Source organism: Calypte anna, chromosome 2, assembly GCF_003957555.1.
Source record: "Calypte anna isolate BGI_N300 chromosome 2, bCalAnn1_v1.p, whole genome shotgun sequence".
Classification (NCBI taxonomy): domain Eukaryota; kingdom Metazoa; phylum Chordata; class Aves; order Apodiformes; family Trochilidae; genus Calypte; species Calypte anna.
In genome coordinates, this window is record NC_044245.1 from 98,068,748 (window position 1) to 98,092,069 (window position 23,322).

General features: G+C 40.5%; 3 protein-coding genes across 3 annotated transcripts in view; 2 read left to right on the plus strand and 1 right to left on the minus strand.

The window, feature by feature from the left end:
* The window catches only part of PSMG2 (proteasome assembly chaperone 2), a 23,091-nt gene extending 20,992 nt beyond the window's left edge, over positions 1 to 2,099 (minus strand). The window contains exons 1-2 of the mRNA XM_008505512.2: positions 1,927 to 2,099; positions 184 to 355 (exon numbers count right to left, since the gene is read on the minus strand). Of these exons, the coding sequence (XP_008503734.1) occupies positions 184 to 355; positions 1,927 to 1,995 (241 nt within the window). The 5' untranslated portion in view covers positions 1,996 to 2,099. The remainder of the gene's footprint in view (positions 1 to 183; positions 356 to 1,926) is intronic.
* On the plus strand, positions 2,100 to 16,142 carry CEP76 (centrosomal protein 76). Its single transcript, XM_008505513.2, has 12 exons — positions 2,100 to 2,302; positions 2,839 to 2,994; positions 3,334 to 3,415; positions 3,770 to 3,994; positions 5,031 to 5,216; positions 6,895 to 6,992; positions 7,607 to 7,735; positions 10,179 to 10,370; positions 12,251 to 12,417; positions 13,339 to 13,672; positions 14,820 to 15,037; positions 15,806 to 16,142. Exons 1-12 carry the CDS (start codon positions 2,240 to 2,242, stop codon positions 15,942 to 15,944), a joined length of 1,989 nt encoding a protein of 662 aa, XP_008503735.2. The 5' UTR covers positions 2,100 to 2,239; the 3' UTR covers positions 15,945 to 16,142.
* A 2,108-nt stretch (positions 16,143 to 18,250) lies between these two features.
* Positions 18,251 to 23,322, plus strand: part of SPIRE1 (spire type actin nucleation factor 1) — a 131,639-nt gene continuing 126,567 nt past the window's right edge. The window contains 2 exon segments of the mRNA XM_030446375.1: positions 18,251 to 18,347; positions 18,350 to 18,676. Coding sequence (XP_030302235.1) covers positions 18,251 to 18,347; positions 18,350 to 18,676 — 424 coding nt within the window.

Here is a 23,322-nt window from a genome sequence, read left to right on the forward strand (position 1 = left end):
TCAAATTGGTTACCCAAAATATCAAGAACAACAGCTTCCTCTGTGAAATGTAAATACATTCTTATCTGTAAGTTACTGAAATTCTTACTGACCTCAGTTTAAACCTTGTTCATGGGAGCAAAATGTAACAGAAGTACATATAGCATATGCAGCTTGCAAATACCTTCAGCATTCAATACTCACCTTCAGCATTTATACTCAGCTCTGTTGAGTTTTCTTCTGCTGTTGCATACGGATTATTTCCAACCATTGGCACCAGGCAATCAGTGTAGAAGTAACCAACTTTAGTCATGTTGAATGTGGAAATCACTAGATCTATTGCCAGTTGACCAACATTTCCCACTGACACTGCTGGCTGAAGTAACACAAGTTATTGATACACAGTGTGTTTTATGGAAAATACAGTATCTTCTTCAAAGAGTGAAAATTTACATTGCTTCTGTCCTGATCAAGCATTATTAAAGTGGCCACTCATCTTCTGACAAAGGTGACTACTTAGCAGATTACTGACACTGACTTCAGTCCCTGTCCCCCAAAATCCTGGCTACTTCTGTGTCTTCTCCCTTTGTTTTTTCAGATAGAGAGCAGGTAAGTCACTCAAACTACTAATGCTGAGATTGGCAGGCCTCAAGTGACACCTAATGGTAATGTTGATAATACATACAAAACCTATACATTTCCGTCCATTGTTTTTCATCTTCTAAGAATGCAAATGCTAAGCATTACCTTGGATTCATTTCATAGAAACTGCCATGGGTTATCGTCAATTGAGGCAGATATTTACCTAATCTGATAGGACAAAACTAAATTCAAGAGTTTGTGTCTCACGGAAACTATTACAGGAAGATGAGTAAATTTTCAGTTGCTTCCCTCTAATTTATAAGCAAGTCCCTCTCTACAAATTACTGGTGCTACCAACAGCAGAAACACCTAATTTGATGCTGATAAGTTCACGGTGAGAGAGGGTGTAACAGCACTTACAGGCTGTCATTACAAAGGGGCTGGTTTACAACAGTCTTGTTACTCCCAAAGAAAACAGCGGGGATCGGTTTCCTGTGCCTTGTCAGCTGATCTGCCATGACTTCCCGTGCAGAGTCATCCCAGGCTAAGAAGCCCTCGATGAAAGGCGATAACGTTACCTCTCAAGAGTAAAGGGATTTATTATACAGGAAAAAGAATGGTCTAATAATGGTCTGCTATTTCCCAGCCTGCACTGGAACTGTTACATGACAACAACCGATGTAACCTCAGGTTAGTTATCTGAAATTGATTGCACGCCGTGTATGAGAATTATTAGAACACTTCCTAAAGCAGTCCTAATCGGAGTTCAAATATAGTACAAACGAGGAATTTTTCATTACAAACTTGTAGATATCGCATCTAAATATAAAATTAGCCTTTTATTCCAGTGCCAACCCACAGATACTGCAAAGTTTTAAAGACGATATACAGCATTCTGATCTTTGAGTGAAAAAGCACAGAGCTAGAACTCAGCACGCAATGCTCCATCTCTCAACAGCGGAAAACGCGCATCTGAGGAGGGGGAAACTGACGGAAACGGAAGATACTGCCTTAAGCTTGCTGGAAACAGTTCCGGGAAGGACCCCTGCAAATCTTTTATTCTGCACAACACCCGCTATGGACCCGGGCACAGCAACCCCCTACCCAGCTCCTCTCCCCTTTCCCGCAGGCAAGTAACCAGGGATGACCTCTGTGCTGGAGTGAGAGAGAACTAAGCGCCCCGACCTTCTTGCCCCACAGGCGCGGACGACACGGGGAGACAAGCCCTTGCCCGCGCCCCACTGAGCGGGCAGAAACCATCAGCGCCTAGGCCCCAGGAGGCTGCGCGCCCCTCCCTCCCTCGGCGAGGCTCCCCATGGAGGCAGCAGCCCCTTCCAGCGGGAAGGAAGCAGGAGCGAGACTTACCATAAGTAGAGTAAAACCTTTAAAGTCCGAGCTGGCGGAACCCCCGCCACGCTCGCAAGGAACAAACATAGCGTCCGGGGAAGGAGGACGGGAGGACACACGGCAGCTGCAGCGCTCCGCTCTCCTCAGCGGGGCGGGGAGTAACGAACGCCCGTAACCGCCCTCCTCGCGCTAACGCCCGCCAGGGGGCGGTGACGCCGTTGCCCGCGCCCGTTGGGATGGCGGTTGGGGGCGGCACCTCCGGGCTCCCTGCCCCCCAACTCCTGGCGGGGCGGGAAGCGTCGCGTCGCGTCTCCTCTGCTAAGCTGCCGCCATGTCGCTGCCGCCAGAGAAAGCTTCCGAGTTGAAGCAGATTATCCATCAGCAGCTGCTCAAGGTGGGGGTATCTCCTTGGTGAAGCGGCAGGGCGACTTCTCCTGCTAGGAGAAGCTCCTGAGGGGTGGGGAGTGCTGGACGGGTTTTGCTGCTTTCCGTATAGGAGGCGCGGACCTCCAGCCCTTTTGGTGACAGTAGTGTCCGCTACGGTGGTGGCATGGTATACAGCCTGCTTTGTTATTCCAACTTCAGCCGCATCAGATGGTTTCCAGGAGCCGTTTTGCCCCTTTCCGGGAGGGTGGCGGTTTCGGTTTGCGGTCTCGTTTAAGCGCTGCCCTGGCCTGCGGTCTTTCCGCCGCCGTTTCCTGATGCCTCCGCTCCTTGCTCTCATCTTCTCCTTCTTGGGCTAGAGAGAAGTGGAGCTGAGGCTCCTGCCGCCCTGGCTGCCCTCCCTGCCGCCTCGTTGCAGGTTTTTTCTGTGTCGCTGTCCCATTCAGGGGCAGGGAGAAACAGCCGGCAGAGGGAAGCCCGAGGCCTGCTCGGCGGGGTCAGCACCCTGAGACTTGTATTTGTAGCATATAGTAAATTTTCTTTCAGATGGATGTCCATGGCAGGATAAGGGAAGTTCTTGCTGAGACTATACGTGAAGAGTTAGCACCTGAGCATCAGCAGCTATCCACAGAAGATCTGATAAAAGCATTAAGACAACGAGGAATCATTGATGATGTTATGAAGGAACTTAAATTTGTAACTGTGAGTAGCTTTTGGAGAGTGAAAATACATTTGCTTATTCATCTGAGTTGGTGTTTTGACAGTGAGATCTTGTACTTCTAAAGGTTTGTAGTGGCTTTACTGATTTGTGACATAATAGTAGTGGAACAGCTTAATGTGATAAAATTGGTTTAAAGATAATACTATGTTGAAAGTTTTTGTTCAGTTTCATTGCATCTCAAGTATTAGACCTTCAAGTATTAGAACATACCTGAGGAATGGCATTCAGTTGAAATGGAGGATTCTTTAATTGTTAGAAGACAACAGTAGGAGCATTGCTGCATCCCTTAATGCCTTAAAAGCTGTTCATTATAATTCCAGGATGTGACTGAAAATGAGAGGACTTCAGCTCCGAAACCATCAACACATTTTGTTGAAAGAGAGCCACCAGTTTTGAAAAAAAGTATGTTGCTTATTTATTTTAGTATTTGGATTGTAATTTTGAGATAAATTTGATGTATGTGATTTTTGAACTCTGAATCAGTAATCTAGTATGAACTGGCGTAAAGGTGAATGTTTTTTCTGCTTATCTATAAGAAATGAAAGTTATGTTGGCAATAGCAATCAGTGTCATGTGAAATGTCACTTTTTAAAAACTAAATGTATCTAGTATTAATTTCCATAAGTTTTAAAATCCCTTTCTTCTAAACTTGTGTCGAAAGCATTTCTTTCTTTTTTACTCATATGTTAACTAATATTTTATACACTTCCTAAGATCTGTTTGTAGTCTCTTCATTTTTATTGCTACACTTTACAGCTAACATTGACCCAACACGGAGGTATCTTTACCTTCAGGTTTTGGGTGGAAAAGCTTTTCTGGAACATCTTCAGGAACCGGAGCCTCTGCCTGGCCAAATATGTTCTACCTTCACTCTGTGTTTACATTTTCGAAATCAGCGCTTCCGTTCTAAACCTGTACCCTGTGCCTGTGAGCCAGACTTTCATGATGGTTTTTTACTTGAGGTACACAAGGAGAGCCTAGGTAAGGAGTGTTGTGGGTTTAAAGCTGGTGCTATTGTGTTTTTTCTGACTTCAGAGTTACTGTGAAAGATGTTTGGTATTACTTATTTCTTTTCTTTTTTTAATGAATGTTGTTTCCTAAAGAAACTGATGACTCTATTCGGCTATGCCACTTATAGATATTTCTGTACTTTTGCCTTTTCCACTTTAAAATGACTTCTGAATTCAACCTACTTCATCCATAATTGGCAGTGACATAATATTTATGACCTCTGAGACTAAGGTGGCTGTAGTTTAACTTTTTGCTGAAAAGTAGAAAAGGGAAATGTAAATTTGACATCATCTGGAAGAAAAATATTCAATGTGAGTTCAATTTGCTCACCAGCAGACACCTGCAGAGGAGTCAGTTATCATAACCTGTATTACTGTACTTGTGTTGATAGCCAGGGAACATGGAAGGAGGTAAGTATGTTACAAAATGACTTGCAGGTATTGTCTGAATCCTGTAGAAATCCAGGATAGTTTATGGAATATTGGGGAACAGAGAAAAAAAAACAGTTTTTCAACTGGAGTTGAACTTGAGGAAAAGGGTGAATATACCAAAAATTCAGAGAAAACCAGATTTCGTTAATTCTACTTCTTATGGAATATTTTTTATCATAGGGTCAAGCAGACAAAAGGTTTTCTCCTAAATACTGATGTATAGTAAGTTGACCTGACACATTCCAACTTAATAAAAGAATATTTTCCAATTGCTTTTACTTAGTGGTGCTTCCATATTCTTTGCTTTCTTCAATGCTAACTTAATTTTTGTACAGTTGAACCAATTACACTGGAGAACTCAAATATAGGAATCTGTATCTGCACATTAACTGTAATCTCTCTGCAGCTCTGTCCTAAACAGAGTTTGATTTTAAGATGGAGTCATTGCTTACATTTTGGACAGGAGATACTTATAAAAATGCAATACATGCAACATTCTGTAAATGCATGCTTTTTAAATTTTGAGGAGGACTTGCCATAATAATATTCTTGCTATCTTGGTTTAATAACGGCAGGTGATGGAAGCAAAATGGTGGATGCAACCACTATGTTATCTATATGTGATCCAGTGCATATAGTTCTGATCAAAACAGACACTTTTGGTGAGACAACGCTAGTAGCATCCTACTTCTTGGAGTGGCGATCGGTCTTGGCTGCAGAGAATGGCATAACAAATGTTGCTGTTGAACTCCTGGGTGTAGGTAAGGATTGATAATAAGGCTGTAATGAAGACTTAACTGGTACTGAGTTTGTTTTTTGGTTTAAAGCAGTACTTATGATGTAGTTTAATTTTTGTTCAACTCGTAACTTAATATAACATATCCTTTAGGAGAAAAATGGTCAGATTTTTCTGTTCCAAAATATTAAAAATGTATTCCAGATCCTGTGTAATAATGACCACTATGTCTGGGATCTCCCATTATTGATTTTCTGCAAAATTTGGACATGCTATCAAAACCAAACAAACTAAACAAAAACCAACCAATTAATCTCCAGGAATATATTGGACTAGTGCACTGAAGAGTAAAATCCAGTTTACGTTCCCAAACTGGCAACTGCTGGATAAAGTGATCTTTGCTGTGCTGACATTTATTCCAGTAGCTGGAAGTGTGTTTTTCTGACAGAAGGGCTTGAACAGCTTTGTTTTGGTGTTTAGCAGTTAGTACATGTCTATTTTTGTTTATCACTTGTCCCCAGTCCTCATTTTAGGAGTTCTGACTTAAGTTTTTAGGATACTATGATAAAGTGGATAAAGTCTATATTTAGGACTTGGTCTGTCATGACTTCCTACATTAACTATCCCAGATTTCTTGACAGTTTCAAAAGAGATTAAATTATACCTTCAAAATACTTTGAAGACAGGATATGTGCTAGTTATTCTGGATTGTCATGACTATTGCCTGTGTTTTTTTGTCAGGATTTGATGTGCTGTTTCATTCAGTGAATACAAATCTAGAATGTTTATTTGCTGATATGTTTAGAATCTTGAACTTCAGTAAGCAATATGGGTTTGAGTAGTCTCCTAGATTGAGAGCTTTGATTTCTAATGATTTGGAAATGTATAACATCTACGTTGAGTTTAATACTCAAGCGGGTGATGTGAGGAGCTAAATCTAGTTATTATTAGCTTTTTCCTAAGTGATAAAGTATCAATTCAGTAAATGTAGTGCTTTTTCTCCTCTTCTCAAGTCATGTCATTGCACAAAATATATCAAGAACATCAAAGAATGCTGCCATCTCAGATAAACTACTTGAGAGGCTTCTGTTGCTTCTAATGCTTATAATCCTGTCTCTCTACTGCTTTGTAACACTTCTTGTTCTTTATGTAGTTCAAATTTTTCAGCATTATGCATGAGCATGAGATGTGTGGGGTTAGGTGGTTTTTTTTTTGTTCGTTTGTGTTTTTTTTTTTAAAATCTGATTAATCTATTTGTATGGCACTCTGGGTCCTTCTCAGCAAACTTTATCTTGGGAAGATGAAAGTCACTTATTTCCAAGTACTTAAAATTGAGTTAGCTGTGTTATGAGTAGTAATAGGCACGTTTACTGTGTATGCTCTTTTACTCTGTTTTTGATGCCTATTCTAAATGTTTCTAGAATGCCATTTATCTCATAGATCCCAGTTTGTTCTGCAAAGAGGGCCTTGTGTTATCTCAGATCAAGATACCTACTCTTTTGAGCAGATTATGCTTTCTTACAGCCTCATTTGGGTTTGAAATTTAAATAAAGATGCCTATTTTGCATATATTTAAAGAAATTTAGTTATTTTTTATGATTATGTAGCTGACATATACATATTCATTATTTGCCTCTGCCTGGCTGAATGACCTAAGTAAATTGAATTCGAGACAACTGATGAAAACTTTTTTTGGTTCAAAGGTACAGAATCAAAGGTTTCTGTTGGTGTTTTAAACATCAGACTGGAAATGTATCCACAGCTTAGTAAGACACTGTCTCCAGAAGTAACTAATACTCAAGTAAGTAATTAATGGGAGGGCTGACTTGCTCTTATTTGGCAGAGGAAGCTCTGTGTAGAATTAATTGTAGGTGCTGTGGGTTTTTGAATGTTTAAAAGTAAAAAAGGTTGTTTCTACTAACATTACGTTATTTGAAATGCTACTTCAGTAGTTTTTCTAATTGTGTCAGAACTTAAAGAAGTAAGAAAGATGCAATATACCTGTTTTTTTTTGTGAGGTAGTGTATGCTTTCTTGCTCTTTCCCATGTGAAACAATAATTTCAAGTCAGCCATTCTGCCTGGAAAGCCAGTATATGTTGTCCTGAAAGTGCATGCAGACTTTCTTCTGCACATCAAAAGATGAGCAATCCTTCTGTTAAGAAATGAAGTGCTTAAGAACACTTCTTCAATCAGTCTTTATATATGAGTCTACCTTGAAGTTTTTGTTTATTGATTTTTCCCTTAAAAATACTATTCAGAATTTGCATGTCACACTTTCACTTAAAAGCTTTATTTTACGTATTCCAGGGTATAGTGTCAATGTACTTACTGCTAAAGGATTTTTTATTTTTCTAATTTTTTTTCCTGTTTGGAATTAAAACATACATTACTAGTTATGTTTTTCTTACTTGCAGTTTGGTTTGGAACGTCAGAAAACAGCAGAAAAAGAACGGTTATTCCTTGTATATGCCAAACAGTGGTGGAGAGAATACCTACAGATAAGACCTACACACAATTCAAGGCTAGTAAAGATTTTTGCACAGGTTTGTATATTTTACAGATGGACAAATCCTTTCTTTATTTTTTGATATATTTTGAAGTTTGTATGCCTATATAATCTCTGGATTTATGATGTGGTTACATTCAGGTCAGTGCTACATGTGGTGTATCATGCAAGAAACAAATTTTGTTCTGGTTTTATGTATTGAAGCTTAGTGGTATGATGCAGACAGAAGGGTTGCTACAACCACCTCTGATGTATGAGGTGATAAAGCTGTTTGGTCTTTTCCTTGAATACTCACAAATATTAAAGACTTAAGTGACCTGTGCAAACAATTTCTAACAAATTTTATAACAGATATAACAGTTATAAGAATGGACTAACCAGATGTGCTAGAAGAGATCCACACAACGTTTGAGCTTTGTGTATGGTCTGTAAAACACTCTGGTTAATTTCACACAATAGTTATGGACATAATTATTTTAGGCTAATAAATTACTGTGCCAGTTGCTACTTGGGAACTGTCCCTCGGGAAAAGGAATGGCTTGATCCTTGTGTTTTTCATGCTGTGAATTTAGCTTTTGTAGTAGCAGTTTCCCTAGCACAGATAATGTGCAGTAGCTTATCATCTTAAAGTAACATCCTGAAGTGATCTGTGTCTACTCCTTCTCTTCAGTGAAGTAACAGCTTCCATTCTGGGTATATTGTGAGTGTTAAGAGTGATGTGAACTTCCAAATCCGCCAGCAGCTGAGTGCCCCACTCAGTCAGTCACTCTACCCCAGCAGGGTGAGGAAGAGAGTAGCAGAGGGAAAAGTGGGGGAAAGCTCATGGATCAAGATAAAGATGGTTTAATAAGTGAAGGAGAAGAAGGGAGAGTGAGAAAAAAGTTGAGGTTACTCAGCTAGTTCCCAAGTAGCTGCAAGTTTAGAAAAAGTCTTTTCCCCACCGTACCAGTTTCATTACTGAATGTGGCACTAAATGGCATGCAAGATTCCTTTGATCAGGTCAGCTGTCCTGGTTGTGTCCCCTCCCAGCCTCTTGTCCACCCCAAACTTCAAAACAGAGAAAGCCTTGACACTGCACAAGTACTGCTCAGCAACAAGCTAAAATGGTGTGTTATCAACACTGTTTTGGCTGCAGATATAAAACTCAGTTCTATGCAGATCCAATATGGAGGCTCAAAGGTTTTAGGGCAGGGAATATAAAGAAATAAATACATAATTAAATAAGGAATTCTGAAACTGGGAGCTTGGTTGGGAATATGAAGTAAAAATGGGTCTTGTCCTATTTTGAGGATAAAGCAATGTATGAATTAGTGGTAGTCTACTTTCTGCTCACAGAAAGCTACAGTAGGGTTGGGAAGAAATTTGGCAGGGAAGGGTTTGTGGATAGGATTGTAGAACTAGGTGCTTTGTTACAGATCAACGTAGAAATCAGCAGCTGTCACAATTCTGTAGGAGTTAGGGTGCCTGCTAGTTCCATACCTATAGAGTACTTGAGTCCCCTACTGGCCACAGCAAGCATTAGTAAAGCTGGCTTTAGCAGCGTTTCTTATTTCTGGGAACAAAAGTGAGATTGTAAGAATTGTTTGATAATTTAGTTGCCATCCAGTTTCATATGTGTAATGCAGAAGCATACACTACATATATAAAACTATATTAAATAATGAATCCTGCCTCTGATTTTTATTTTATTGCTTTCAAGCTGAGAAATAATTTTCAACAGGATTCCAGTCAGCTTCAAATAAATGCTGCTTTTCTTGCACCAACTTGCTGGAAAAGCATGACAAAACCTTAATGGGATCAATATATGACCACAGTAAAAATACAAGACCATAATTCCCTGAAGCTGTAGAGATTTAAAAGGTTTGAAGCCCTTTTTAAAAAATATATGAACATAAAAGTACCAATTTAGCCCAGTGAGGAAGAGTTCTATACTTTTTGAAATAGTTTTAATAGTTGATAATTGTAGTATTTCCCTGCAGCATGTAATTAATCTGACCATTTTCCAGTCATCTTATTTTCTTTTCATTTTTTAAAAGAAATTATAAAGACTTAGTATTATTACTCTCTTTTATTTCTATAAAACTAGGTTCTAGGGGGGGTGTTTTTTGGGTTTGTTGTGTGTCTCAGTGTGTGTGTATGGAGCTTTGTTTTGGTTTTTTTGCTTGATGGTTGTGTAGAAATTGATAGTGAGTGGAGCATGAAAAGTGCCTCACCCATTTAGGAAAATAAATTGCAGCCTATGCTGCTCCACATTTAGTCCAGAACATCCTCTGAGTGACAGCCAGCAGAAGAATCTTAACTGTAGTGTTTCTAAATCTGAGTTGCCTTAGTGGTCTTATATCTTAAATCTAGAAGTATTTTTGTGTTCTATTTTTGAGTTTCAGAAGGAATTAATCCCATTGCAAAAAAGATAGTTTAAGTTAAGATTAAAAAATTCTTGTGATACTTGCATGGCTGTCAACCATATCTTGTATGTTTAGGATGAAAATGGAGTAAACCATCCAGTATGTTCATACATCAGACCACTTCGAGCAGGCCGGTTGCTGGATACACCTCGACAGGCAGCACGATTTGTCAGTGTCCTGGGTTATGAAAGAGCTCCTGTCATCGGAGGAGGTGGTGGCAAACAAGAACAGTGGTGCACCCTTCTTGCTTTTTTATGTAGAAATAAGGTATGTGAAAATAACACTTATGTGACACCACAGAATTGGTGTCACATAGCATACTGTGATTGAAGTCAGTAGTTTGAAACAGGCTGCAAATGCACTAAATACAGTCTGGAGAATTCTGTTCCAGTAATTTGTTTGAGATCTTTTTAAAGATAAGCAGTTGTTAAACAGTACACAAGAAAATTTTGGAGCAAACTTTCTGTACTGCTGTTGTTGGGGTCCATTTGTCAATACATCTGTTTGAGAATGAGCTTGCATTTTCTTCATCTGCTTTTCTGAGAACCCATGTAATTATTCAGTGAATCCCTGCTAGTGTGCAGGACACTAGTTTAAATTCTGGACTTATCCAGGAAGACTTTGAATTATTTAAAAAAAACAAACTATGGTGGGTTTATTTATTTTTTGTTTTTAGATGGCTTAAAATATACTGACAGTCTTTATATTCCATTTTTGCAAAATAGGGATTTTCACTGAAAGTTTCAGTTTAGTTCTTGATGATCTGACACTTGTGCCATATGATTGTAGTAAAAGAAAAAAAAACCTCATTTGGTTATCGTTCTTCTGTTATATGAATAAAAATAATAGTGATCCCTTTTAGTTCTTCTTTGGAGTGGTCAGTGCTTTTCATTGCCACTGAGATACTTGTGCTTTCAAAAATAATATCACTGAGTTTGTAATAAAAATGTGTGTTCTTCTTGGCATCCCAATTTTTAGACCTGTCACAAAGACCACCCAGAACAGGCATTAGCTGTTGTCTCTGAAGATTGTCATGCATAGATACCATTTAAAGGCACTACTGGCTACCCACTGGCTTTCAGATGGAGGTGGTGATCACACTTTTGAGTTTGGGGACTGTTGTGTTTTGAGGCACAGAGAAAGGGTTTCCTCCAAGGCAAGAGTAAAAAGCTGTATAGAAAAAAGCTGAATATAGCCCTTGAGACACCAGCTGGACCATTATTATTGTTCTTGTGGAGAGTCATATGGCATTATAAGATGAACACAGGCTCACTAGAAACTTGTTTACTTTTCTCCATATTTGCCTTTAACATTATGGTACAGGAAGGTTGTGTTACCTGTGCAATGAACAGATACATCCAAGAACACCAAATTTTCAACATTCTGAATGGTATTTGACTAAAAAGCCTTGCTCTTCTACTTATGTGTGCTGTGCTTTTTATTATGAAGGCTTCATTGCATGAGGAGTTTTTGCTCTTACTTTACAGCTAACATTTATAAAGAACTTTAGACAATTAATATTAGACTTCACATTGGGAAATCGTTTTCCGTGAATTATCAGTGGTAGTAATTATGAAAGAAATGTTTTTCTGACAGAAGGAAAAAGCAACTGATTTATAGTTAGATCTGTGGGGGAGGCTTTTTATCTTTGTTTAATTTCTGACCTTTGATAATACATTCAAGGCAGCGAAATAACGTTAGAATTACATTTTATTAAGTGAATAAATTTCTTAACTGTGAAAATACAGTGTCATTTCTAGTAATACCTAAGATATTTGCCTCACATGTTTTTTGCATTTAATTTGAGTATTGGTTTTGTCTGCATGGGTCAATAGATTCTGGTTTTTTACCTGAAGGTATTTGTACAGTAGTGAGAAATATTTTCCAGTATTAGTCATACATGATACTTGAATTAAAAATATAAATAGTCTAACATTAGAACCATACTATTATAAACTGATTTATTCTGTTACTGAAAATAAAACCTTGTCGAGTTCAAGCTTAGAATACTGATATCTGATACATGCCTCAGATAAACAGAAGGGAAACATGCCTGGTTAAATAATGGTTACAGAAGCATCACTATTTTTTCTCAAGTTTTGTCTATGCCTAATACTCAAACCAACTTACTACTATTTGCTCCCTAGGGTGACTGTGAAGATCATGCCAACCTTCTATGCAGTCTTCTTCTTGGGTTTGGATTGGAAGCCTTTGTGTGTGTTGGAACAAAAGCAAAGGGAGTCCCCCACACTTGGGTAATGACTTGTGGAACTGATGGGGCAATTATTTTTTGGGAGAGCTTAACAGGACATAGGTGAGTGAAAGGAATGTAAGAGAACTGAACCATGTATATTGAGGTTTGCATGGGATGCTTTGTTTCTTCTGCTGTTTTGTCTTTAATACTGTGTTATATAACTGTCATGTAATTCAGGTGACTTGTGTCTTTTAATCTTTTCTGTGTATACTGCTTTTGTTTGGAAAATAACTGATTCAGTGTGTGGTGAAATATTCCAGCAATTTTTCAGTGTCTCTAATTCAGTTTTCAGTGGCTGTAATACCATTTAGTAACTGGTTTGTGTCTTATGGCAGCTGATTGCCACTGGTGCTATTGCTGCCATTGTTTGTAAAGAAGGAGATTAAATCTACTGTCATTTTTTAGGAACCCATATTTGTTTCCTTATTTCATTTGTGAAATCAGCATTGCATTACTTTTTTTCCCCTGCAGAAATCTCTGCAAGTTCTGTGATACTCTCTCACTTGAGTCATTTTACAAGGGCACACATGATTATTCTGTATTCCAAAGCTTCTGGAATCTGTTACATTCAGTATTGAAAAAAAGCAATTCTATTTTGTCACTGGTTTTGTATCCTGTGTTTAGCATGTGAAGATGTAGATCTCCAAATGTGATGAGTAGTGGGGAAGTTGTGTGTCTGTGTGTCTTTGTTGTTGTAGGTACAAAACTTAATTTTCTGCAGTTACAAAATTTAATTTATCTTAAGTATCTCCTAATCATCCTATTTTCCTGGATTTAGAAGTTACATATTAGTTCACGTATATTATGTTCCCAATGTGTATAATTACTTTTCTGTATGCTGAGGTTTTTGTTGTTTTTTTTTTTTTAAAAGCTATCAGCCATTTCTGCTTTTAAATATAGTTTTTTATCTGTCTCATCTAAATACTTTTACCTTGCCTTGAAATAAGGTGTACTAATAAGAAATTGGATGTTTTTGATTAGATATGTCCACAGACCTATCAACCCTGATGATCCTCCAATAGTTCAACAGCCCAAGCCACTGTATCCTTATCGTACAATAGGTTGTATCTTCAACCATCAGAAGTTTTTTGGAAACTGTCAGCCCTCTGATGCTGTGGAGGTCTGTGTGTTTGACCTGCATGATGAATCTAAATGGAAACCCATGAGTGGGGAAGCAATAAAATCTGTATGTTCCCCAGGAGCAACATCTTCAGTTCTCCCTTTTCCTCCTCTGTGTGCTTCCTCAGTAGATGCTGCTGTAGCAAGCAACGAGATAGAATTGCAGCTGAGAATACTAGTCTCTGAACACAGGAAGGTAAGTCTCTTTGAAGACTGTAACTGATCTGTTGCAATAATAAATGTGCATGTTTTTACTGTATACTTGCTTTGGATAGCCATTTGTTAGTTCACATACTCAGGTCTTAGTAATGTTTTCCATCATTTTTTGTCGAAATGTGGTATATGAAAAGTGAAATAACTGATAACTGTTTGGAAAGATGGTGTCTAGCTTTTTTAGACACCATACTTATGATTTGTAGCCTTCTATGGAGGCTCTTCCTCAACCCTGCCTTTGCCTCTTGCTCTGGGTGTGTGATCTTCATTTTACTGGCATCTGCAAACTACTTAAGTGGTCAGTAAAAGAGCTAGGAAGATCAAATCAAAGTGGGCTTTGCCTGTCCATCACAAATGTTTCATGATCTTACTGTGACTGCTTTACAAAATCAGAATGTATTTCTCCAAGTTAGTTTCTTTCTTTATCAGGATATTTACAAGATGTGTGATGTGCCAGAAATTGTTATTCCTCTGCTGGATATAAAGGAGTTGATATTTTAAATCCCTGGTAGCTTACGTCTGTTTTTAACTGGTGGGGGTTTTTTGGGTTTTTTCCTTGTTTTTTTTAAATTCCACACACAATATTCAAACTTTGGTGTGGCAAATAACTCTCAGAGTATGAGTTTTATGCAATATTGAATACATATGTGGTAGATTTTTCTACTTCTTGGCACTTTTGGGCCAGTAGAAGGGTGGTCAATGTACATGCATATGTGTTTTGGGGAGCTGTTGTGCATTTTTTTTTGAGAAGGGGGTTTCCATATGAGATACTAGAAAAATGTGAGGACAGTTTTAGTTGATCTTTTCCACATTTTTGCTGTGTATTTTGCACTCTGTCTGCATGAAATGTAAGAAGAAGCTGTAGGTTAAAACATTTAGTTTCAACTCTGCTGGTCTTGTTTTAGTCTAATAATCTAACTTCATTTCTTGGTAAATATTTGATACTTTGTTAATGGTGTTTGATTCTTCCAGTTGGTGTGTGAGTCAGTATACAAATCTTCCTGCTTCATGAGTTCACTTCCATTAACTACAAATTAAAGTTTCATCATGGATTTACTTGAATCTGTACAGTATGCAAGCTTAGCTTTTCATTCTGCATGGTTGTCATCATTCTGTGACTTGCCTCACAGGATCTTGGCCTTTCTACTGTTTGGGATGACCATCTATCCTATCTGTTGTCACCAGCATTAGCAGCTTATGAGCTTGAACGTACAACAAGTGTTTCTGCAGGAAATGAAGAATTTCAAGATGCTGTAAGAAGAGCAGTACCTGATGGTCACACATTTAAAGGGTTTCCTATCCATTTTGTATACAGAAATGCCAGGAGAGCATTTGCCACATGCCTTCGGTAAGTTTAAATGTAAAGATACATATATATTAAGACCAAATACTAACACTTTATTGTGAATTACAACTCTTTAGAGAAAATTATTTAGAACTGAAAGAAGAGTTGTGTGGTATTTGTAATGGTGCATTGTTGGGGAAACAGTTCAGAAGTATACAGGTTGTGAGCAGTCCTGACTTACTTTATCTTAGGCCACGTTGGGTTAATGGTTATTGAGGCCTAGTTAGAGGTTTTCTAAAAATGAGCTAATGGGAAAGAAATAACTTAATTGGCAACAGAAGAGAAAAATAATTATGTGAGAAGAGTAGTTCTGTGAGAATGGAATGTGTAATTGGAATACAAAACCACCTGCTTGATAAGATGGTGTAAACAAGGCTTCTCTATACAAGTGAGTGCAAGTTGTTAATAAACGATTTCATACAATCATATTGATGTGTACATGGAATCCTTAAGCCTCCGCAGACTGTTTTCCCACAGTGCATGAGACACGGAGCTTTTATGTTGCATTGGTGAATTCGGTGATAAGAGACTTCTTATTCTTGTTAAAGAATAAAGTGTTAATTTCTCTGCAGTTGTTAAAAATGACCATTGGCAGTCCTGTTTTCCTCCAGTGCAACAGCTCCTGCACTGTATTGCAATATTATTATTTGTAATGAAAGACTCCTGACACTCATTACTAGTCACATTTGAAAAAATTGCACACATATAATTGAAAATTTTAATAGTAGTATAGTAATATCTGCTACTCTTGTTTTTATTCTTGTCTTTTAGGTCTCCTTTTTGTGAAGAAATAATCTGTTGTAGAGGAGACCAAGTGCGTCTTGCAGTTCGTGTACGAGTGTTTACATACCCTGAATCTGCCTGTGCTGTTTGGATCATGTTTGCTTGTAAATACCGTTCTGTCCTCTGAAAAAAACCCAAATCATTCATAACTTTTTAGATCTGAAAAATAATGTATATGGATATAAAATTATGCATTTTAAAATAATGTTGTATTTTATATAAATGCCACTATTTTTAATACCACAGTGTGTGTACTGAAGAGGATTGTGTACACAGTAATTGTATTTATAATGAGAATCTTTTTTAATAAAAGTTACTTTTAGTATGTGGAATGTGGGTCAACTTACTAAAATGTGTGCATGAAATACTAGCTTCCCTTCTGCAGTTCTGAATTGGGGTGGTTTACTTCTTGTATTTTATACTTATTTTTGGCCCTGTTTTTCTTCTTCGGTCCATGTAGCATTCCTGGTATACTTTGAGTGACTGAGATAGATACAGATACACTGAAGGTTAACCATGTGTCCTTTGCACAACAGAATTTCTTTCTGCCCCTCTCGCACCTAGCAATGGCTTCTACATTCAGCTTCTAAGAATAGTCAGGTATTCTTGGTAATCTATGAGTTTAATAATTATTTATTTTGAATACCTGAACATAGCTCTGTTTGGTTAGGTCAAGTGGTTTAACCTGATAACTTTTTCCTGCTGTTATCTTAGGAATATAAGGTCGGAGTTGTAGCCAGGACAACTTGCTTGGAAATGGACTTAAAAAACTTGCCCATGCCTCTTTTTTTTTACCACGTGTATTCTAGACACCTCTTTTTGAAGCTGAAGAGTCCAAAAGTAATTATGTCTTCTGTAGAAGCCATTTCACATATTTGATTATCCATGTTCACCTCCTTCTATTCTACTTTTAAGAAAGATCGGACCCTTGCTGGTAGTGCTGGAGCAAAAAAATGCAAATTAATCCTAGAGGAGCTTGCAACACAATACAATAGGAGAGAACATTGCATTTTGCACGTATGTATAATCACCAGTGTGGTAGTGTGACACTATTTTTGTCTTTTCTAGAAAAGTGCTGCAGCACTTGGGTTCTAACTTGGGATTTTAACAGTACGTTATGTACTTACTGGCCATGCTGCTAATAGCTTTTGAAATACTTAGTAAATCTGTTTTTGTGGTGTTTTTTATATCTGAGAGATCGAAATGTATTCATTTTCCTGTTGTACTGCAGATACAGGACTCTGATCAGAACATCAGGTAGTACAGTTCTATCTCGTGTAAGAAGTTGGTCACGTTAATGGCTTTATTTCCATCCTAGTTGGATATTATTTGTAGCAGTGCATGTTATGCACATGTATGTCACTGCAAAAGGAAAAAAACCACCCAGGATTAAAAAGTACACACCGTTTTTTTGTATAAAGTAGGTGCTAAGGCAAAAATGTTAATTTGCTTTTACGCAGGCAAGGTAAAATTGTAGCATGCCAGAAAAAAACCCAAACCAAACAAACATAAAAGTGTTTTGTTGTTTGTTTGTTTTCTTTTTTACATGTAAGTTTTAAGTGACGTAGTCTCTGCAAGAGGAAGCCGTTTTCTTCTGTGTGCAGTGCTCCTGTGCTCCGTATGGGTTCAGGGTAGGCAGGGGCTGGCAAGGGTACGTTCAACATCAGTTCCCAAACGTGTGGAAGACGATTCGCCACGTTCCGGCCCTTTCCTCCGCACACTCTGTGAACCGCCTTTCTCCGTCCTCCCGATCTCCGCGCCCTGCCCGGTTGCTTTGCCGGGGGTCGGAGCTTTGCCGGAGGAGGCTTTGCGACCCGGCGTGCGGGGGCAGAGCTGCCCTCCCGCTGCCGGGGCAGGGATTGTCTGACGGTTTCCACTGAAACCCGCAGCACCCGTGATGGAGGTGTGCGTTAGTGTTGTTGTTTAACCCCTGACGGGGCGGGAGGCTGTCACCCCGCTTTCCGACCGGCATCGGTTGTTCTGGGGCGGAGGGTGGTTTTAACCGGCACTCGTCGCGCAACCAGCGCCCCGAGGGTTAAGGGGGGGCGAACACCACAGCTTTATCCGTGTCTAAGGCAGAGGCGGAAGCCTGGCGCCTCACAGGGAGATTTAAGCGCTGCCGATGGACACGGGGTCGCCGTGGCACCCCCCGGAGCAAATCCCGCCCTTCCCGGTCCCGCACAGCAGCGCCGCCGCCCGCCATTACCGTCGGTCCGAGCCTGCCGGCAGCAGGAGGCGCTGCAGCGCCGGGCGGTGGCCGTTGGCGGCGGGGGCGGGCGGGGACGCCATTGCGTTGCTATGAGCTGTCTGCCCCTGCGGCGGCGGCAGCGGCGGGAGGCTCGGGCGCCGCTCCTCCTGCCTGCCAGGCGCTGCTTGCCTACTGCGCGGACCGGGTTGTCCGGCGGCCTGGTGGCACTAGCGGGGCCGGAGAGGATGAGCACGGCGGGAGCGGACGGCAGCAGAAGCAGCAGCAGCAGCGCAAGTAGCAGTAGCGGAGCCGGTCAGTGAGGCGAAGAGCACCGCGGCGGAGGCAGGGCATGGCGCTGCCGGGGGAGCGCGGCGCGGAGCCTCAGCCCGGCGCCTCCCGCTCCGCCGAGGAGGAGGAGGACGGCGGCGGGAGCGGTGGGCAGCCCGAGGCGCTGTCGCTGGAGGAGATCCTCAGGCTCTACAATCAGCCCATCAACGAGGAGCAGGCGTGGGCCGTGTGCTACCAGTGCTGCGGATCGCTACGGGCCCGCGCCCGCCGCGGCGAGACCCCCGCCGCCAGGCTGGGGGCGGCCGCCCATCTCCGCGTCTGGCGGGACGGCACCGTCACCCTGGAGCAGGGCGAGCCCCACCGGCCGCCCTCACCCGCCGCAGGTAAGGCCGGGCCCCGCCGCCAGCATCGCCGCTGACCCCTCTCAGCCCCCCGGGTACTGCCCAGCAAGGGCGGCAGTCCCGTGTCGGCTGCGGGCGGCTGCCCGTCTGCCTCTGCCTTTGTCCGAGGGCTGTGGCTGCCGGGCGGAGACGGTCTCCTTCCCGCCGCGGGTTGCGGTGAGGGAGCGCTGGGTTCCTCCGCCGGGCCGGGAGCGGGTTGGGTGTGTGTGTGTAGATGTGTGTGTGTGTCCCTGCACTATCTCGGTTTCGTGCGTGGAAAGGTAGAAACTATCGCCTTGAATTTAATTGCCGGCGTGCGGGTACAGGGGAGGTGAATGCGGGTTTAGTGTTTTATAATTGTGTCGTCTTCTGGTGCGTAATACTGGGTCATCCGCACCGATAGCGCCTGCTTTTGGAGTTCCTTTGAGCGTATTGCTCATCCCACAGTGCCTTTTAGAAATAGTTTGGTATCAAAAAGCACCTACTAGATCAATTGAGAGATGTGATGACGCTAAGTAAAAAAATAAAGCTCTGTACACCTTCCAATGGCTTAGCACCTACCATTATTTTTTTTTAATACCCAAGAAAATGTATTTTGCATTGGAAATGAAAAGAAGGGTGCATGTCATGCATTTCAAAGCTTCTGCTTATGAAGATTGTGGAAAGGAGTATTTTTGGTTGCAAGTAAAGCTTGCTTTCAGAAGAACTATAGAAGAAAGTATAGCTAGGGAGCAGAGAGTCACTGTCAGTTATCACACAGATGATGATATTCCCTATCATCAAACTAGTCCATGCTCAGCATCACTGAATTTTTCAGGAAAACAAAGGTTTTTGCATTTCAGAGTTATGTGAAGCAGAAGGCAATGGTAAATTCACAAAATGAGATTAATTGAGCTCTTGGCATCCAGAACAGGGATATTATAGTTGGTGCTACAGTTTAATGAAGCATTTTAATAGAGTACCTGTCTGAGAAGTCTTTAGGCAGAGATTTGCAGTAATCCAGTTTGGAGCTAGTGGTGAATGCAAGTATAATATACTCAGTGGAAGAAGGGACATAATTTTGTTCCACAATTAGAATAACTATAATAATGGCTTCCATTTAAATGCGATCTAATGTGCTTTTTTAATTATTTTTAAAAATAGGTCATTGTAATGTTAATAAAATGACAGACCAACACCCATAAGTTCCAGGTAAATATTTCCCTGACCAAAGCATCTCCATGTCACAGGAGCATGGAAGAGTTCTGTATTGCATATTGTGTGTGCTGCTTCTCCTTGCAGTGTTTTGGGATTATATTAGACTTCTTCCTTTCTCTTTCCTACTGTAGGAAATGTGTTGATTTACTGTGTGTTTCTTTTGTTGCTTGTTCCTTGCTGTTGGTGGGCTTATTCTATTTTCTCTTATAGTATCTGTAATGACCCATAGGAAGGGGCCCATAGGAACGTTGGATTTATCTGGATATGAAGTTCAGGCCCTTCACTGATATCCAGCATGTTTAGTTTATGCTGAAGCTGCATGCTGCATCTGCATTAATCTTTTAAAGTGTTTTAGTTAGCACGTGCTAACTTGTGTGTGTTGATACCACATTTAAATCTTTGGATAAATGAGACCTTTTTTATCCTCCTGCCCTACATTTTTCCTCTTGCCTATTTACTTATTTGCTTATTTATTTTGCTTAGTGCTGTATCTATTGTGTTGTGTATTGCTTAATACCATGTGTGCTTGCTTCTTGAAAATTGGAGAGCCTGAGTGTGTGTGTGTGTGTGGATATGTATGTGCAGACACATATATATAAGAAGATAACCAGTCTGCTAAGACCTCCCAGGAAAGCTATCGGAGGGAAAAAAGCCCAGGGACAGCACTCCCTCCAGTGTGTATTAATAGAAAGGGGGAGGAGGGGGGATTTCTGCCAGATGTCCATTCCTGAGCCACACTTGCTGATCCCACTTTTGTATTAGCTGCAGGCTGGTATGGACCTGTATTTGCTAGGAGGCAGTATTCCTCCTTGGGTCCTCTTACTGCCCCTGGGCTTCCTCATCTCCCTAACTTTGAATATACTTCTGCAATACAGGCCATTTGCTCAGCCTTCAGTCCTTCAAAAAGGATTTTGTGTGTTTGAGAAAGTAAATGTGAACACAAGCAAAGATGGTCCTAGTCAGTTAGCTTTTATTCTTTGGTTTGTGAAATCTGTAGCAGGTTTTTACCAGAAATGATGTGTGCGACACAGTGAATGTTGGTAATTTACTATACTGAACATTGAAGCGTTGACAGCAGGCTCATTTCTCTTTAGTATCTTCTGAACTGTCCAAGTTCTTTTGCTTATTGTTCATTGTAGTGTCCTTAGATGATTAATGACTGTTCTGAGCCAATTTCAGCTTGAGCCTCTTGCACAGGTATTATTCTTAGGCTCATGTATTCTGCTTAGTAGCAATGAGAGCTGAAGAACAACCATAGCCCTGGTGCTATGACTTGGGGGACAGTACATCATGGCATAAGTCCTGAAGCTCTCTGGTCATGTTTTACTCTTGAAATAGGAATTAAAGTTTTCTTAAATGGGGTACTGATTATGTAGGAATTGATGGTACTTCTCCAAAGTAGCTTCTTATGAAGCAGTTTTCCTGTTAATGCGCAATACTTGAAATTCCAAGTGAAAATACCTTGAAATTTAATAAAATGTCCTTGAGATAGGAAACAAAGATGAGTTTCACTGATAATACGGTAGAAAAACAACCTTGGAGTTCAGTTGCTGTCCTTAAGCAAAACCAGAGATTGATTCTGAGATCTTTCCAGTTTTATCTGTGTAGTCTATTAATATTTGGTTATCTTGTTTAAAAAAAAAAAATCAATAAGGTTTTAGTTAATAGAAGTGAAAAGATTAGGACTGAAAATGTCACTCAGTTGTTCATTTTCACATAATCATTGATATTACTTGAATCTCACACAACAGAACAGGAAGAATTCCTGCTAACTGTTTTCCTGCCTTTGTATTTGGGACAACTTGGGTTTAAATACTTGTGTCAGGTTTGCTAGAGCAATAGGGATTCTGCGGGTTAATGCTCCAAACTGTAAAACTATTACATTCTAGCGATACATAAAAAGTGTATAGCTGTAGGTTGGTGCATAGGTTTGGATAATCCACAGGAGCAAGTATTGGCTGTTATTTTCTATTTTTGTAAACAACAGAATCCTGTGTGGGGAAATAAAGAAGTCCCCGAAGAATGGTGTCTTTGGGTAGCGAACATTCGGGCTTTGTTCAGGATTGTGAAGAACGATGTGATCAGTCATGCCTGTCAGTGGAGCTCAGGCTGAGGCAGGAGCAAAAGCAGCAGTGTCACGGAGTTTGCTTTAGGGACACTCATGAGGCAATGCTCTCATGGTGTGTTGCAAACCCTATAGTTTTGCTGGAGCTTCAGTGAGTAAGAAATAAACATGAATGTACAAAAAATGAAGAGCACACTGTGGTCATCTTCGGATGAATCACTGTAACTGTCTGACATCGAAATACCACAGAAATGTGGGTTGCTTAGAAATACCCACGATGGAATTGGAGATACAGTGTAGAATGTATTTTACCTAATGGGTGCTTTAGCTGACTCTTTGTTATTTGCAGTTTATATGAGATGAGCTCACAGTGGCATCTAGTAAAGTGCCAGATGCAATAAAACATAACTTATGAGCGAGCTAAAACATTTGGTTTAAATATGTGGTTTGACTCCTCCAAGCTTCTTGAGGAACTCATAAGTGTTCTTATAAACTTGAAGCAATAACAAGGTGATAAGTATAGGAGTAGAAAACCAACATGAGAGCTGCAAATCGACCTCGTGCCCAGTATTTAGAGACAGCAGAATGCCACAGGGCACAGGAGGCTGTTTTGTCAGGGTTGTTTTGTTGCTGTGAGCCTGATAAAGGGCTCTTGCTTCTCAGTATGCTGACTGCACTGCCTCCTTCCCACAGAACGGTTTTGGGGATAAGTGGGCTTGGAAAAACTGAGGGTTTTCCCCATGTGTTTTGTTAGTGCCAGATCCCTGTCTTAGCAAAGGCAGACACTGATTTTGGGCATTGCACTGAGCTTCTGGAGAGGAACAGCCACGAGGTTCTCAGAAGGAGGCAAAGTTGGTTATTTGGAAAAACAAACTGTGCTGATTTCCAGCCATTCAGCTCTTGAGGGCTGGCAATCATGAGGTGCTCCTCAGCCTTCCCTCTCCTTCCCAAGAGTTTGCCTCTGCAGATAGTGTCAGTGGCCCTTCTTTTGCCTTGTCCTCCAGCCCTAAGAGAAGTCACAGAGGGAAATGACTGTTGGTTTTGTCACAAGCAAGTACTGTGCAGATTTTTCTCTTGGAAATCTGCCAGGCATTCAGTGGGAGGGCATAAAGCATGGAATATTCTGGCTTTGAATCAAAAAGATCACAGAGAAATTGACTGCACGGTGGCTTTCACAAGTTTCAGAGTGCTTGGAGTGAGGCGTGCTGGAGAGGAATAGTTTACGTTGTCTTGGCAGTTTTAATAACCCTCATGTCCTTCTTACAGCCTTGTGTGCCTATGTAGCATGGAGAAATACAGGACAAATAAATGAAAATTTAGCTTGTCTGCATCAAGACGTTCTCATCTGTCAGTCTCTTGTGGAGCACCAAGGAAAAATACACAGGAT